This window comes from Xenopus laevis, chromosome 2S (assembly GCF_017654675.1).
Source record: "Xenopus laevis strain J_2021 chromosome 2S, Xenopus_laevis_v10.1, whole genome shotgun sequence".
NCBI lineage: Eukaryota > Metazoa > Chordata > Amphibia > Anura > Pipidae > Xenopus > Xenopus laevis.
This window is the reverse complement of record NC_054374.1, coordinates 106,595,195-106,612,698: the sequence shown is the minus strand read 5'-3', so window position 1 is coordinate 106,612,698 and position 17,504 is coordinate 106,595,195. Positions and strand designations below refer to the sequence as shown.

The 17,504-nt window shown below is 38.7% G+C and overlaps 1 protein-coding gene across 3 annotated transcripts; it reads right to left on the bottom strand.

Moving 5' to 3' along the window:
• Positions 1 to 3,500: 3,500 nt before the first annotated feature.
• dcun1d2.S (DCN1, defective in cullin neddylation 1, domain containing 2 S homeolog) lies at positions 3,501 to 17,504 on the bottom strand. 3 transcript variants are annotated; one of them, XM_018248366.2, is made up of 7 exons: positions 17,374 to 17,394; positions 14,403 to 14,619; positions 12,715 to 12,883; positions 11,625 to 11,755; positions 8,545 to 8,627; positions 6,305 to 6,401; positions 3,501 to 4,360 (listed from the first exon to the last, which is right to left on the bottom strand). In XM_018248366.2, exons 2-7 carry the CDS (start codon positions 14,575 to 14,577, stop codon positions 4,281 to 4,283), a joined length of 735 nt encoding a protein of 244 aa, XP_018103855.1. In that variant the 5' UTR covers positions 14,578 to 14,619; positions 17,374 to 17,394; the 3' UTR covers positions 3,501 to 4,280.

Genomic DNA, 17,504 nt, shown 5'->3' with positions numbered 1-17,504 from the left:
AGCCCCAATTTGCATTGGCTCAGAGTCAGGAAGCACGGGAACGTTCCTCACTGGAGGAGGAGCTCTGGGAGTGACCCAAAAAGGAGAGGTTTCAGCAACTCTTTCAGTTTTCCTTTCGCGCAATCTTATGTCCAATTGTACGGCCAGAAGAATCAACTCCTCCAGAGAGCCAGGAATTCCCACACGGGCAACCTCATCTTTTAAACCTATGGATAATCCCAAACGAAATTGATGTTTGAGTGCAGCATCATTCCACTCAGTCTCCACAGCAAGTTCCCGAAACTCCATAGCATAGTCCTCTACAGGCCGTCGGCCCTGAGTGAGAGCTCTTAATGCAGCTTCAGCAGTTTCAGTGCAATGGGGATCGTCATAAATAACAGCCATAGCTGAAAAGAAGGTTTCCACAGATGAGAGTGCAAGGTTTTGTTGATCCATAAGACGAAAGGCCCAGGACTGAGGTTGACCTTGAAGCAAGGAGATAATAAACCCCAACTTCACTTGTTCTGTCGGATAAGATAAGGGTTTTAACGTAAAAAACAACTTGCAATTATTAACAAAAAGTCTAAATTTCTTCCGGTCACCGGAAAATTTCTCTGGAAGAGATAGCTTGGGTTCAGCAGCAGCGGAAGACGCAGAGATACTGGGTTGCTGTTTGTTTATAACAGGAGGCGGTCCAGCAGCGGGTTGCACATTCTGCAGCTGGTCCTGGAGTTGGTTGTACCCTCCTTGTAGTTCTTGGACTGCTTGGGTGAGAGCAGCCAGTTGCTGTGTCATTTGGCTTAACACAGATTCCTCTACTTCTTGATCCATGGCTAGGTTATACTATAAGGCTTTATGCGGATCAATTTGCAGAAGAGGGCTCACAAGCAGCTTCCACCAGCGACAGACTAACCTGAAGGTGAAACAGGAAGAATGCGCTGCGAAAAGAGGCCGGAGAGTCCGGACGAAGTAACAAGGGTGTGAAGGCCGAGGTCAAACAGGTCCGGGTCAGAGGCAGGCAGCTCAGATTCGTAAACGGAGTCAAGCCGAGGTCAGATGCAGGCAGATTAGATTCGTAGTCAATATCAGGCCGAGGTCGGGTGCAGGCAGAGTTCAAGCGAGTCAGGAATAGCCGGGTCAACAACAGGAGATCAAATATATAATGCTGGGGTCTCTTGGAAATGAACTAAGATAACCTAGCAATTTGTTTGTATGTCAACTGAGTTGATATAGGCCTAGCGTGAACTCGCATGCGCAGAAACGCAGGGCGACGCAACGCACGCACGCCAATGCGCACGCTCGCGCTTTTGCCGGCGACAGCGACCAACTACTTGCCTGCAGGGACAGACAGGTCCAGACATCCCCTCCACACAACAGTGAGTAGCCTTACAGTGGCCTAGAGGTGTGATCAAATATAATGTTAAGGCTAGCAGCTGAGGGAAGGAACAGCTCTAGCAAGGTCTATCAATTGAAGCATTTTTAAAGTGTCTTTATTATAGATGCATGCACGGATTATGTTAACTCCTGCGAGTATATACCATTGAGGGGGGTCCTCACAATGTCTAACTCTGGTTTAACTTCATTATTCACTTTGTAGTGTTGGAAACTATTCCCTCTCATTGTACATGTTTGCACTTTGTTCCTCCACAGACATTGTTTTTTTAATTTTCCAGGCGTACTGTAGGCTTTTTGCAAGAATGCTGCTGTACGGCACTTGTTGCGTGAAGTGGCACAGTATATATATACAAGTGACCATCATATATACTTTTGTTTTTAAATTAATAATGTTTTAAAAGACCAGTAACACAAATTTTTTTCAAGTTCAAAATCCACTCTACCCTTTTCCATCTGCAGATCCATCTCTCAGACATGGTACTATGATTAATGCTTAATAAAAAAAATACCATTATAAAATACAGGTTCCAGATGTACTCTGTCTTTCCCAAAAGGCGACTGCAAGATCCAATGTGTGTTGCTCAACATCTCCTCCTTGCCAGCCTTCTAAACTGGAAATTAGTTTTGGCGGCGGGCAGTGTAACTTCTTCGGCATAATTTATTTCTGTAAAAGCAGGGGAGAGGTGAAGGAATGCATGCACGGATTTAAGAGAGGTCTATGTTTTTAGATTTATTGCTGACCAGTTTGCTGCTACAGTCTGTCACTCGCTTGCTTTTACAGAAATAAATGACACCAAAGAAGTTACACTGCCCGCAGCCAAAACTAACTTCTGGTTTAGAAGGCTGGCAAGGAGGAGATGTCGAGCGCCACACATTGGATCTTGCAGTACATCCGGAAGCTGTGTTTTATTATGGTATTTTTTTTATTAAAGGGATACTGTCATGGGAAAAAGATTTTTTTTTCAAAATGAATCAGTTAATAGTGCTGCTCCAGCAGAATTCTGCACTGAAATCCATTTCTCAAAAGAGCAAACAGATTTTTTTTATATTCAATTTTGAAATCTGACATGGGGCTAGACATTTTGTCAATTTCCCAGCTACCCCAAGTCATGTGACTTGTGCTCTGATAAACTTCAGTCACTCTTTACTGCTGTACTGCAAGTTGGAGTGATATCACCCCTCCCTTTTTCCCCCCAGCAGCCAAACAAAAGAACAATGGGAAGGTAACCAGATAGCAGCTCCCTAACACAAGATAACAGCTGCCTGGTAGATCTAAGAACAACACTCAATAGTAAAAACCCATGTCCCACTGAGACACATTCAGTTACATTGAGAAGGAAAAACAGCTGCCTGCCAGAAAGCATTTCTCTCCTGAAGTGCAGGCACAAGTCACATGACATGGGGCAGCTGGGAAATTGACAAAATGTCTAGCCCCATGTCAGATTTCAAAATTGAATATAAAAAAATCTGTTTGCTCTTTTGAGAAATGGATTCATTGCAGAATTCTGCTGGAGCAGCACTATTAACTGATTCATTTTGAAAAAAAAATGTTTTCCCATGACAGTATCCCTTTAAGCATTAATCATAGAACCATTTCTGAGAGATAAATCTGCAGGTGGAAAAGGGTAGAGTGGATTTTGAACTTGAAAAAAATGTGTTACTGGTCCTTTAAGCCATAAAGAAATATTGGACAAACTGGAATTTTCTATTTATATTTCCATCATACTCAAGGCACAGCAGTTTCCCCCGAGACTAAAGGAAAGGCAATGTTACCATAAACACAGAGTAAGTCTCTTTTACTGACAACTGACAATTTTCCTAAATGTACATATAGGACATCTATTTTACATGTATCCCTTTTAAAAAAAATACAAACAAATTCACACAAATGACAGTTGTATAACATGGTTCTTACTGGTTTTAAAGCTTTTAGTAACTTGTATGAAGGTGAAGTTGAATGGCAGAGATGTAGTAACAGATCTCATGCAGTTCTGATTGCATATTATTTTCATACAATGTGATCAGATCCATATTTTGAAGTCTATTCTGCAAGAAGTACTGTACTTATTTAACATATCCACCTGGAGTAAACATGCTGTGCCTGAACCTTCAAATAATAGAAAAAATACAGTTTAAATATTATTTAATTATATATCAATTTAAATAAAAAAAAAACAAAGGCATGAGTTATACATTAAAGCTAGTTAACACTATAATTTATGTTTATTTTACATTGACATAGTCAGAATGAATCCCTGCCCCGAAGAGCTTACAACTGCATTTTTGTACCCAAGGCCTAGGTACACAAGAGGGCATACTGAAGATCACATACAGTGGACTTGGTTTTGAACCAGAGCTTCATAATGCCAAATTCTGTTCTGGTTTTGCTTTGTAAGGGCCTTTCCTATATTATTTTCATTATTGTATCAAAGGGTTAGTGATAAAAAATACAACATGCCATACAAGTTCTCATCAGATAGAATTTATACCACAAATACTGCATTTTATATAGTTACAATATAATACAGCGGATAAGTAATTGCTGGTGTTTACCTCTGGCTCATAAACGGAATGGCATGCTCATTAAATATTTTCTTTTTTTAATAAAATGGCCTCAATTTGAATTGCTCCAAAGTATAAAATCATGCATTCTCTACATCCTATATGATACAACCAATATAAGATATGAAGCCAGCATCCCACAAACTACCAGTGCCCTCACTAGGGCAAATTCCTGTCCAAGAACAGCCCACCAATATGGTTCAGGCAGAATTCTGACAAGGATTTTCTCGAGGTCCAGAATTGTCTGCCACAAGGTCTTCTCGGTCTCAGCCATTAACCAAAAAAAAGTCTTCATTTTTCAATGAAATGGCGAAGCATCATTAGTCCTTCTTAGCAGTCTTTAGCTAAAGAGGTTTACGTTTTCCTCCTGTGACTAATGGTCTTGCATACTCTACAAAATCATCTATAAGAACAGGCCATGCTCCTGAAAGAGAAAAGAATTTGTTTCAATTATACTTTTAGAAGATATACATTCCTTTGTGCACAGAACAGAGATATATCAGAATGTTAAAGGGTTTGTTCACCTTTAAATTCACTTTTAGTATGATGTAGAGAGTGCCAATTTGACTAGGTAACTAGCCATTAATAGTCACTCTCAAATGGAGCTTATTTTGAATAGTGGCAATACATTTGAACACTTTCTAGATACTGTATGTAGCAGAGTGCCCCTCAACTATAATTGAAATTGAGCCACGTAGATAAACGGTCCTACACCCAAAAACTATTTTTTTAATAATAGAAAATGTAATTCTAGGCAACTTTCTAAACTACATTTATTAAAGATTTTTTGTGGTTATAAAGTCATTATAAATGTAAATGTTCTCTGAGTCTGAGCTTGCTTGTAACTTTGTTTAAGAATTAAGAGCCAGGGGTGCAGAAAATGTAAACAGTCAGACATATACTGCTTTGAAACGCAATGACATTTTCAAAAAAAAAAAAAAGTTTTAGACCACTAAAAACGTATAATTAACGTAGCTTAGAATTACATTTTCTTTCTCTGGTGAATAGGACCCCTTTAAGACTCATTACTCATCCTGGTTTTACATTACAAATGTTATGCTCAGTGGTGCATACTAGTGCATGCTTAGACTGCTTTTTATGTTGCTGTCTTGTCAAGTGAAACTAAAGCTGGCCATAGACGCAAAGATAAAGACGTACCAATCAAAGTTTTTTACGATTTTCGGACCTTGTAGTTTGTCCCAAACTTTTTCGTACAATGTCGATCGGAGAGGTCAGAAGATTTCTGACGGCTAACGATAATTACTCTGAATGTATTGCCTATCTGATATAGGTGTCTGTCACTACTATTTGGCAGACATAACTTTTGCACAATTGCCGTCACGGGCAGAACATTGTCTAATTTGTTCCTTTTCTACTTTATTTAATCTCAGTGGTTAGAGCCAGGTCGGAAGTGTCACGGCCGGCACCCGATACCAGAACAAATGCCAAGCACCCTGGTCTCGGCTCGGCTTCACCAGTAGTGTGACCACCGTTGGGCTTCGGGAGGAGCCCTCAGCTTACTTGGGTGCCACCTGGACTTAACGAGGGGTGCAAGGTGAGATGTTCTGGCTGGCGAAGGGGCACGGCTGTTAGTAAAGTCTTTTTGGGCCGAAGGCCACGGTACAAAAGGATTAGGCAGAAGGATGGTCAGACAGGCTGGGTCGAGGCAGGCAGATATCAGAATCGTCAGGCAGGCAAGGGTCAAACCGGGTTGTCAATCAATGGGTTAAACAGGAAGAGTTGTCGTAGGCAGGCAAGGGTCAGGATACAGAGTTCAGAGTAGTCAGGATACAGGCAGGGTCAAACACGGATAATCAATATACAGGATAATAGGAACAGATGCACTAAGGCTCAGAAGCACCAGGAAACAAGTCCTAATGTAAGGAATCCTTACCCTGGTGGTCTAGTGGGGGGACGGCAGGGACGCCTGCCGCGACGCACTCTTCCGGCGCTTCCTTAGTGTGCGCGCGCATGCGCACTTCCGTATTTAAAGGCACATGCGCGCGCACACTAAGGAAGCGCCGGAAGAATGTGTCGCGGCGGGTGTCCCCACCGAGGGGGCGGCAGGCGTCCCTGCCATCCCCCCACTAGACCACCAGGGTAAGGATTCCTTACAGGAAGATTGCGATGTCCGATCTTCGTCGGATACAAGGCTAAAATCTGCACATCTATGTGGCGGATATGTGGGCCAAGATGTTGCTATTTTCCTTTAATTTTTTTTCTTTATACCCTTCCCTGGTGGTTAGCAGATCTTCGTTCAAGAAAATTGGCACACCAACTCTTGCCAGCCCCTAAATACTTGCCCAGTCCTGCATCTAAATGCCATTCGACAATTTAATGTATGTTAAGTTAGATGAAATACAAATACCTTCTTCATCATAGTTAGACATATCATCTGCGATCATATTGCCGAAATCCAAGAGAAGGTTCCATGTATCTTTTGGAATAGACCTTTTATGGTGTTCCTAAACAAATAAACATAATTATGTGTGTGTATCTATATAAAACAGTCCACAAGTAGTGAGTGCACACTGGGAACCATTCAGTAGGTTATTTAAAAAACATCATTTCATTTAAGTTAATTAAAAAACAGGCCTCTCTCTCTCTCATGTTTATTTATTGCAGTTAACAATAAACAATAATACAGTGTAATTCAGTAATGCAATTTGCATTGTCAGATATGAGAAATAACATTTGCTTCACATTTATTATGCTTTGTAAACTAAATTCACTGAAAAAAAACAGTGTAAAAAGATGTGTAAATAAGTGGCAAACTTATCAAGGTGGTGGGTCAAAACACTAATTTCAAAAGGGGCTAGATATTCATACACGTGGTCAGTTTATGCCATATCTTTTATATATGATAAGGGTAGCAGGCAAACTGGAACTGCCTCTGCCCATGTTTAGTCCCATGTTTACTTTTACACAAAAAAACTGATCTTTATTTTCTCTATCGCACATCAAATATGACTAATACTGTGTATGACTCGATTATTGCACACAGGCATTTTCATATCATTCATCAAAGCAGCCATTTAAAAATAAATTATCATTGCAAAGTGGTACTGTACTTGCAATACTATTCTCAGGCATAAGTTTCTCCACTAAACCACAGTGACAATCAAATATCCCTGTATGCCATAACCCCAAAAACAAGTACCTGCATTTCAATTGATTATATAGGTATTGCATCTTTTATTTGGAACCCTATATCCAGAAACCTCCAAATTATAGGAAAGTTACATCACACAGACTCCTTTTACATTTTTAAAACATACTTTCTATTACTCTGTAATAACAAAACAGTACCTTGCACTTGATTCCAACGAAGATAAAAATAATTCTTATTGGAGGCAAAACAATGTTATTTTATTTAATTAATGTTTAAATAATTTAGAGTAGACAAAGTAGGGATCCCAAAATATGGAAAGAGCCCTAATCTATTGAAGAACCAAAGCCAAATAAAGAATAAATAGCTATAGTGGGCATCAAAGACAATTGAACACCTAGGGGCACATTTATCAAGGGTCGAATATCGAGGGTTAATTAACCCTCGAATTTGACCCTCGAAGTTAAATCCTTCGAATATCGAATTCGAAGGATTTAACGCAAATACTTTGAACGATTATAATCGATCGACCAAATTATTTTTCTTCGATCAAAAAAAGGTTAGAAAAGTGATGGGGAAGGTCCCCATAGGCTAACATTGTACCTCGGAAGGTTTAACCTGCCGAAGTATGTAGTCAAAGTATTTTTTAAAGAGACAGTACTTCGACTATAGAATGGTCGAATAGTCTAAAGTTTTTTAGTTCGAATCATTCGAATCAAAGTCGAAGGTCGTAGTAGCCTATTCGATGATCGAAGTAGCCAAAAAAAATACTTCAAAATTCTACGTTTTCTTAGTAAATGTGCCCTCTAGTAGAATGCATCTATAGCCTGCTTCAGCATTTCCAGAAAAAAAGTTCAGTAACTTGATTTGTGAACTAATACATTTGCAGCTTGGGCTTTTAAACAAGACACCAGCAGGTAACAAATACACAAAAATACAGAAGGAAACATGATTACATAAAGGGCTGGACTAGTTTGGAATACGTGATTTCTGTAATTTGCAAAACAAAAAGGTATTTTCATGCATCTTGTCTCTTGTTTGGTATATGATTTCCCCAGTGAAACAAACACCCTGTCAGGGCCTTCCTCAGAAATCATTGGGCTCCACACTAATTATTAATTTAAAAAAAAAAATCTATAACATCATAAAGATTATAATACAGGTATAAGATCAGTTATCTTAAAACCTGTAACCCAGAAATAACGAATTACGGAAAGGCCATCTCCCATAGACTCCATTTTATCCAAATAATTTGCATTTTAAAAAATGATTTTCTTTTTCTTTGTAAGAACAGAAAAGTACCTTGTACACGATACAGAGTAAGATATAATTAATCCTTATTGGAAGTTAAACCAGACTTTTGGGTTTATTTAATGTTTAAATGATTATATAGTTGACTTAAGGTTAAGAAGATCAGTCATCTGAAATGTCCCAGGTTCCGAGCATTCTGGATAACAGTTCCCATACCGGTTATCCATACCTGTAGATGGTATACTTACCAACAAAAATGTATTCCAAAGATCTAAAAATTTGAATCTTCCAGATAACACTAGATTCCAATAAGCAACTGCCATATCCAATTCTGAAAATAAACACACAATATAATTAGCTGGAGTGAATATAAGAGGAAATCTTGAATGTAGGTACCCTAGAATAGTATAGTAAAGTAATAACTGGTGCAAAATTTGAACCAGGTTGACTAACCCATTTCAGCTAGTCAACTAATACATTCAAACAAACCTGCTCAATAGTAAACCCACCGTGATTTTTAAGGTCAGTGCTGTCCAACTTCTATGGTACCAATGGCCAGAATGTTTCTGGTCTACTCAGTGAAGGGCCGATAATGGAAGTCAGTATTGACCACTGACTTTTTCTAAACCACACCCACTTTAAACCACACCCATGTTATCACAAGAACGTTTAATATACACTTTAATGGTGGTAGTACACCAAAAAAACAAATGGTTTGTGCTTGCTGCAGTGATATCACTGTGAAAAATGTAAGTCATTTTAAAGCATACCCTTAAATCCATATGTCCCCTCCTCCCCTGTGGATAATACAGCAACCCCAGCACATGATGAAATACCCTAAATCAGTGCTGTCCAACTTCTTTGGTACAGAGGGCCAGCATTTTGACGTTAATGGAAGCCAGTGTTCACCACGCCCCCTTTAAACCCCACCCATGTTATCACAAGAACATTTAATACCATGTCCACTGTTAAGCGCTCCGGGAGACCGGTGCGTCCTTACCTCGAAGCGCGCCGATCCCCGGTCTTTCTTGCGCCCGCCCGTTTGGACGCGAAATGACTTGGCGGCGGTGCGCCTGGATGCGGGTATGCGCAATAGATAGAAAATACTTCTGCCCACATCCACTCTGCGACTTGGCGCCCACGGCTGTGCGGACGTCGTAGTGGTGCAAAAATTAAAAAATAAAAGCCCAAGCTGGTTTTCAGTTCCCTGATTCAGCTCAAGCCTGTTGTTACTATTGTCCTTATTGGTTTTGACTTCTAACCTTTTTGACCACTTTATCTTGCTGCCTGCCATTGACCCTTGCCTGACTTATCCTTTCATTACTGTGCTTCTGATCTACCTTGGCCGTGATTAAGATCCCTGAGCGTTCTGCAGCAGAAAGTACCAGGGCCCCAAAATGGCGTTGTGAAGACCGGGGGTTGGTAGGGCTCTCATCTTTCACCTAAGGGGTAGGTTTCCTGGCAGTTTACAGGCTTCTTCTCTATTTACTGAACATAACAGTCCACATTAATGGTGGCAACACACCAAAAAAAACAAACAACAACAAATGGTTGGTGCTCACTGTATCGATATCAATCATCACTCATATGTGAAAAATGTAAGTCATACCGTTAAATATACCATAAAATATGCCTCCTCCTCCCCGTAGATAACACTGCACCCCCAGCACATGATTAAACACCTTAGGGGCCCCTAACAACAATTTCCAAATGCTAACAAACCCCAAGAACAAATACCAGGCTCACGTCCCACAGAGTACAGAGTAGGGCACACACATGGAGCATAGGGCAGGCAGAGTTTGGCACACACAGGGAGCATAGGACAGAGTATGGAACTCACAGGTATTTATAGGAGAGCAAACTACCCTTGCCCTCTGCACAACCACTTCATTGTGACTCCCAAACCTGCCCAGCTACTGCTTACATGATTTCTAAATGTAAATCTGTGCAGTGAGGTTTGCATCATTCATGTTTGCTTGTGCCAATTCCTGTCCCTGGAGCAGATTGTTAAGCAGGAGCACTGGAAGGCAATCTTGTTCTGGCTACTACCACACAAGCTTGGAAAGCCTGGAACCAGAACAGAGGCCAAACATTGTGGCTACTCTTCCTGTATCTGCAGGTAAGATATGGGGTAGTAGGGCTATTTTTGGAAGCTGGAGAAAGGATAGATTGGCCTGGAGGTTAAATATGTGTAGGGGAAAATAAAGTTTCCTTTATATTTACAGCACCTGGTTACAGGAAAAGCATTAAAGTCTGTCCCATGCTAACCTCTTTTTGGGAAGAAGTCTCACAGTTATTAAATCAGGTCACCGGTATATCCACTAGGCTGACAGCGCCCTTAGCCCTGTTCAATCTAGCACTACAAAATTACTCTTTCCAATTTCAGAAACTAGTGTTCCATATACTCACTGCGGCTAGGCTCTTAATTCCTAGAAAGTGGAAATCCACTGATATTCCGAATTTAGAAGAAGTAATAAATTCAACTGATTCAAATTTATCTCATGAAAAGTCAATACTTCAACATTCCCCTTCGACTAAAAAACAGGAAATCACCAACCAAATATGGGAGACCTGGAAAAGCAAACTACCTCATCAAATAAGTGTATAGTTACTTTTACACTTAAAGGCCATTGGACCAAAATAGCAGGAAACGGTATTACAGACTTTCCAAATAACTACCGTGTGATAACTTACTGCTTTCTCGCTCTTTTGAATTTCTTTTTCTTATTGTGTTCTTTTTGTTTGAATTCCCGTTTGATTTTAACATTGGACAATTGTAATTTGAAAAATTAATAAAAAGTTAATGGAAAATAAAGTCTGCAGCATGCATTTAAATTTGTTGCTAATTAGCCACAAATAATGAAAATTGCATGGTTTGAAAGGGTTGAGATAGGGCAGCAATAGGCTGTGAGGGTTCTGTTACAATGGCACAATTTAGTTTTAAATATGTTACTATCTTCCAGCACCTCTAATATTAGTTGCCAAAAGTATGTTACCTCTACTGCCTCTTTTATCTAAGGAAGGAGCCAGGCGGTCAAGGGACTTAATCTAAGAAACATTAGAAACTATTGAATGGACATGTTAAACTGGGTAAACTGCTCCCCTGACAGGGAAGTAATTCACCATGTTAAAGTACACTTGCACCAAACAGGTACCTCCGGTTTTCTAGCTTACCTGCATGGCCAAGCTGGCCACACATCCACTATATTGTGTGTGAAGTCAAATGGCTATATCTGACAATGTGTGACCAAATCATTATGGTTGGGTGAGCAATTACAACAAAGCATCATATTTTCTTTTACCACCAGTTAGTGCTATAATTACATACCTAGTCCCTTTTGCCCAGGATTCTTTGCAAAATTAAATGTAAACTGATAGAAGTCTTTGAATTTGAGGGTGTCTTTGAGATCTTGTTCTAGTCGAGGTAGCTGAGCCCTTAATTTATCCGTGCTGTCAGACCTACCATAGAAGAATGGCACAATTAACTCGGCTATTCATATGCTCATCTCCATTACTAAAATAGAAATTAGCAAGAACCATAACAGCAAATGGTGCTTTAAAAGTATTTGCCTAATACAAAAACTCTAGGTTTGTACTGTAGCTCATGCAAATTAAATGCATTAGAATACAGGTATGGGATATATTATATGTAAAGATATTATCCAGAATACTCTAAAAACAGAGCAATATCATCTGTCATAGCATTTATTGAAATAAATTATTCTTAATTTTTGACTGATCTTTATGTCTCTGTAATAATAAAAAAGTAACTTGTACCTGATGATAACCAAGCTAGCATCACTCCAAGTTAATACATCTTATAGGATTATTTTGCTAAGTTTAAGTTTCTTTAAGTAAACTTTTGGGGGTCAGCTCCACTATATTCCAATGTCCAATAGTCCTTTTTAAATAAATAAAGTCCAAGATGCATGAAAATCAGAATTATCATTTGTGTTGGGGGCACCATGCAGTGCTCTTCAGCCCCCCAAAGAGCCACCTTAAAGTCTGGGAACCAATGCTAAACTAAAGTGTGCCGCACTAGCAAAAGAGCCTTAATATGGGAAACACCTGTTCCTAAGATTTGCAGTTAATAGATCCCATACCTGTATTGTTATCTCTGCCTTTATGTAATGATGCGGACAGTGTGCAAAATATGTTTGTTTGTTTTTACAGTAATGAGGAGAGAAGGATTTTTCATCTTTAATCTGCCAGTCAAACATTTAGCTGTAAAACACACAAACACACCTTTTTATAGTAATACATCTTTAAAAGAAAAGGGAAAAACTAATCATACCAAAATATAAACATTTTATGATGAAGATACACGCTGTTATAATTATAGCTCCGACTAATGAAAAACATAACTAATAACTTGAAAAGTAGATGAAGATTTCGCCGAACTGCCCTTCCGGACTTACCCAAGCTCTGTCATTCCATCAATAAACTCCTTTTTACTAAATTCACATTGTGTGGCCGCTCTAAACTTCCAAGCAATTACTAGTACGCTGGTACTTGCTGGATCCAGATGCAAATCATCACAAAACAACTGAATTCCATCTATACCTATTTTATTTTCATCTTGGGGATCTGTAATAGAAAACAGATAAAAAGACAAATAGAAGAAGCAGTCTCGTTAGCTTAAAACATTTTGCAATAAAAATACCTGTGTAGAGCTCACTTTACCATAGCAACCAATCAGGAATTATTTTGAGTTTTAATCAGCCAAAAAAAAAGTACGTGTAGCATTGGTGAAATTTTGCACCCGTCAATAAATTTGCCCTTATTGGTCAGTAACACATTGCAGCAGTTCTGATATATAGCCAGATGAGATACTCATTGTACCTGTACTCAAATTCACTGCAAGCTTTTCATCTGATATGCCACTGATGCTGTCCTAACGGCACTGCTAACCACATTCCACATCCCAAAGTATCTTTTACGGTCATCTTTCTTATAAAATCTATAACTTATGGCACACATTTAGGGACCAGACCATATATTTACTTACTGTATAAAATGTTTATTAAGTTTAAATAACATTGTCTGACATGAATTGTAATTATTTTATGTATGAACCCTTTTTATAATTTGCTTTCAGGAGAAAAAATTCTAAACAAATCCAATTAACTGAAGAAATCCATAATAAAAGCTATAGATGAACCAAAGTAGACAGAATATGCTATGTTTAGTTGTACCACTAAAGTATCATGAAAAGTGACAACTTTAATGTCATAGAATCCTTTTTTTAGTATCATGTATATATTCTGAGACAATAAGCAGTTGTTCTTCATTTTACAGTTTGTGTTTTTTTTTTTTAATTTAGCTTTCTGTCCAGAAGACCTCTATTAGTAATACAATATACCCCAACAACCAGCAGTAGTTTAAATAAGAGACTGGAAGTTGAATAGGAGAGGATCTGAATTGAAAGAGAAGTAATAACAAGTAACTAATAGTAAAACTGAAGCTTGGTAAAGCTTGGTTTAGTAACCCCTTTTGAGAGCTGGCACTAGTCGACAAATTATTAAAAAATCCAGAAATCTTGTTTCGAACAGCCACAATACAAAAATCTGTTTCTCACATTGTAGTTATCAACATGTAATGCCCAGATAATGAATATGACCAACATGTGAGGTGTGGGTAAAAAATAAAGTAAAAAGGGAACCCCTGTACTTTATGGCTTTCACATACTCTGCATAAATTACTCTCTGCACAAGTTGAATATGATTAGGTAGCTAGGTAAACACATCAGAGAGAAAGAAAGAGAGAGTGGGTAATTTTTGACTATGTTTTTAAATATATATATATATATATATATATATATATATATATATATATATATATATATATATATATATATATATATATATATATATATATATATATATATATTTATTTATTTATTTATTTTTTTTGACAGATTTCTAAAATCTTAAATCACCCTGAAGCTTCACATCACTATGAAAGGGAATTACATGTCAAAGACCTATTATGTAAGAGGCACAGTAAGTGCTTTGAAAGACACCAGCTTTGATTGCCTTACGCTGTACTGAGAAAAGACCAAGGGTGCCGCCTAAGGGCGGAAGGAGGAAGAGTTAAAAATTCTTACCTTTGTATCGGTTATATAAGTGTTCTAATTTCTTTTTGTCTACTGTACTTTTCATTGATTCTTTGCAGTACAATGATGAGTTCTGGAAGTAGTTGTCTGTTGCCAGTTCTAATTTCCAGTCATTCTGTGTTAAACAATATATTGAAGTTCTTTCCCCAGCTTGGGTAAATGCCATAAACTGACGCACCTTGTCCTTCTGAGACGATTTAAGTTTATGCTTTAGGATGCAAAAGAAGCAGCAGAAGTTGTTTCAGCATGTTTCTCATGTCTAGCTTACTCATAAACAAGACTTAAGTCTCTTGATTTATGTATGTATGTTTCATGTCAGTATTATCTCTTAGAACAGCATAAGATGAAAAAGCTTTTTTCTTCAGTTTTAAATTATCTTATCCACAAACTCAAGGGAGAACATCTACATATCTCTATTAAAAACAAACCAGAATCTGGTAAAACATCAGGCTTCTGAAAAGAAAGTGTAATGTGAAACAACATACTTTCTAAAATAAGCAAATACGCATTCTAAGTATATTTCTGGTAGGTACGTTTGGAAATATTTCCTAACCATTTTCTAATTGGGGTTGTTTGAAAATGACTATATTATTTTATTTCAGGCCGTTTTCAAATTTACACCGGCCCTCAGCCTCCATCATGAAATTAATAGTAATGAGGCCCCCCAGCACAGTGCGATCAGGAATCCAATAGCAGTAATATTAAGGCTCATTAGTGAAATGATCTGCCACTTGGTCTATACTGCTGACTGTGTGCTGAAGGTGTTAGTAATAGACATGTACTGGCAGGTAAAGAGGCGCTGTTTTCACATAGGGCTTAAGGTGTCAATAGATGTACTGATGTGCCAGTACAGTAAACTAAAGAAGTATGCCGTCACTATGTGCCAATACATGTCTATTGCCAACACCTTCAGCACACAGGCAGCAGTATAGACCAAGTGGCAGATCATTTCACTAATGTACCGAAATATTACTGCTACGATTACTCGATTCCTGTAATTTAATGTTAATGGTTCAAAGAATGTCAGGCTGAATGGTCGGCCCCCACACATTTTCACCTCACCAAATCTGGCCTTCGTTGCAAAAAGTTTTGGCACCCCTGTTTTACATAGATAAAGTAAATATATTTAAATCTGGTTTACTGACCAAAAAATGCCTATGAATATTCAGCCTATTTATCATACTGTGTTTAAAAAAAAAAAGAAAAAAGAGCAACCACATACACCTCACATCCCCAGGCATCACAGCACAGAAAACATTATATTAAATTCTGTATTGATTTTCAGGGGCCAAGTACCTTTGTGCAAAAATCTAGATAAAAGTAAGCAGCCACTTGAAAAGAATATGGGAAAATACGACTATTAGTAATAGCATTTTTTAGTGTATTTTTACAAGAACAACTTGTATGGATGAAAAAAAGCTGTTAATAAATGCCATTCCTGGTTTGAGAGAATGCACCAGCCAAGGCAAAGCATCGCAATGAAACGTAAACAAATGTAGCAAACAAATACTTTGTTCACAAGTGAGCTATCAATAATTTTGATCTTTAAAATATATTAACAGCTCTAATGGTTTTCTACATAAGAGAAAGGTTATGTAGAAAAATATTAAATAATAACTACAGTGTAAAAGAATGTGGAACCAACTCAAATGTAATGTCATCAGGGCAGAAATCAGATTTGTTGTGCTGCTGGCACACTCAGAAGTACAGCCGTTTTCTGATATTTGCACTAAAGCAAAAATACCTTTTGAAATCATCTAGTTACCTCCCATTGTTATTGCTGAACCCTCAGAGAAACTTTAGACCAAACGTTCTGGAGCGTAGATGCATCATTGAAAGAAAGGACTAGAAAATTCATTTGAGTCTGACTTGCCATTGTTTTATCACATGAATAGGGTGATATTTTGATATTCTTTCAAATATTGTTGGATAACTGATACTATATATATATTTATATATATTTGTGTGTAACCTTGATATGAGCAAAGTGGGCCATGACCTAATGTTCTAAAGAGCTTTAAGCCTATGAAGGACTAAAACAGCAAGTGACTAAGGTTAAGGGCCCAAATATGCAACAATAACACAAATAAAACTTGAGTAACATTGGGCAAGCCATTTTGGAAACACATTAATAAAGCTAAATTAAGCAGTAATGACATTTTTCCATGTGGGAACAGCCCTTAAAGCTGGTATTTGGCAGTAAGCTTCAGTAGGTTTATAAAAGAAAAAAACTGCACACCTAGTTGCTTCCATATGGGTGGCAACAACCCTCAGACCCCTTGAAAACAAAAGTTAATCCCTCCAGCCCTACCTGTTTCCTTAATTTAGAAGTGCAGAATCCCCCCCAAAAAAGTGTTGGAGTGAGAATGTTGGGCCTGTGAAGGAGTGGGACTGGAGTCAAGAGGCCCTGGCACAGCTACCATATCAATACACCTAACAGTGCAGGCCAAAAAAGGCAATGGTGGAAGCTGCATGTGACAGCTCTCAAAATACCAGCAAATCCCCTCCTCCTCCAGCCTGTCAGTCCCCTTGTGCCTGACTCTCTGCTTGTCACAGCACCTGACAACCAAACTTTACAACAACTCCTCCGGCTCCCATGCACAGGGAACTCGCCTTTCATACCCGACCCTAAGCGCTTTAGAACCGGAGAATAGTCCGAGCTGTAGTCTTGTCAGCACTTGCACAACTACAACTTCTTACACTGGGGGATTAGCTTTCAACAGCAGCTGGAGGACCGCCGTGAGGAGAAGTGAAAGGGCCAGCCCTGTTGTCAAACATTCTGACGACACACATAAATATATATATATATATATATATCTATCGAGGCGAAGCGGGAGGCTGTAGTAGCAGAGCACAAAGTTAGCTGCCTGCTTTCCATGTATCACCGGTGTCCCTGGAATTGACCTTTCTCCTACGCACATACTAGAATTTCCACCCTTTCTACCGTCCCTCTGAGTCCTACCACTTTGGTGTGTGTCTCGTCTGTATCGTCTCCCAACCTAGTTAAACCCCATGAATTCCTACCCCCCACCTTACCATTTTATCCCTAGCAGCTTGCACCACTTCTCAGCCCAAAGCAGGCGGCCACGCATG

What these genes read in the sequence shown, in the direction of transcription:
- dcun1d2.S (XM_018248366.2), bottom strand. Translation starts at nt 14,577, where the DNA reads ATGGCATTTACCCAAGCTGGGGAAAGAACTTCAATATATTGTTTAACA. An exon ending in GATGGAATGACAGAGCTTGG is followed by an intron (nt 11,756 to 12,714) that starts GTAAGTCCGGAA and finishes CTTCTATGGTAG; the next exon opens with GTCTGACAGCACGGATAAAT. An exon ending in GTCTAACTATGATGAAGAAG is followed by an intron (nt 4,361 to 6,304) that starts GTATTTGTATTT and finishes TTTCTCTTTCAG; the next exon opens with GAGCATGGCCTGTTCTTATA.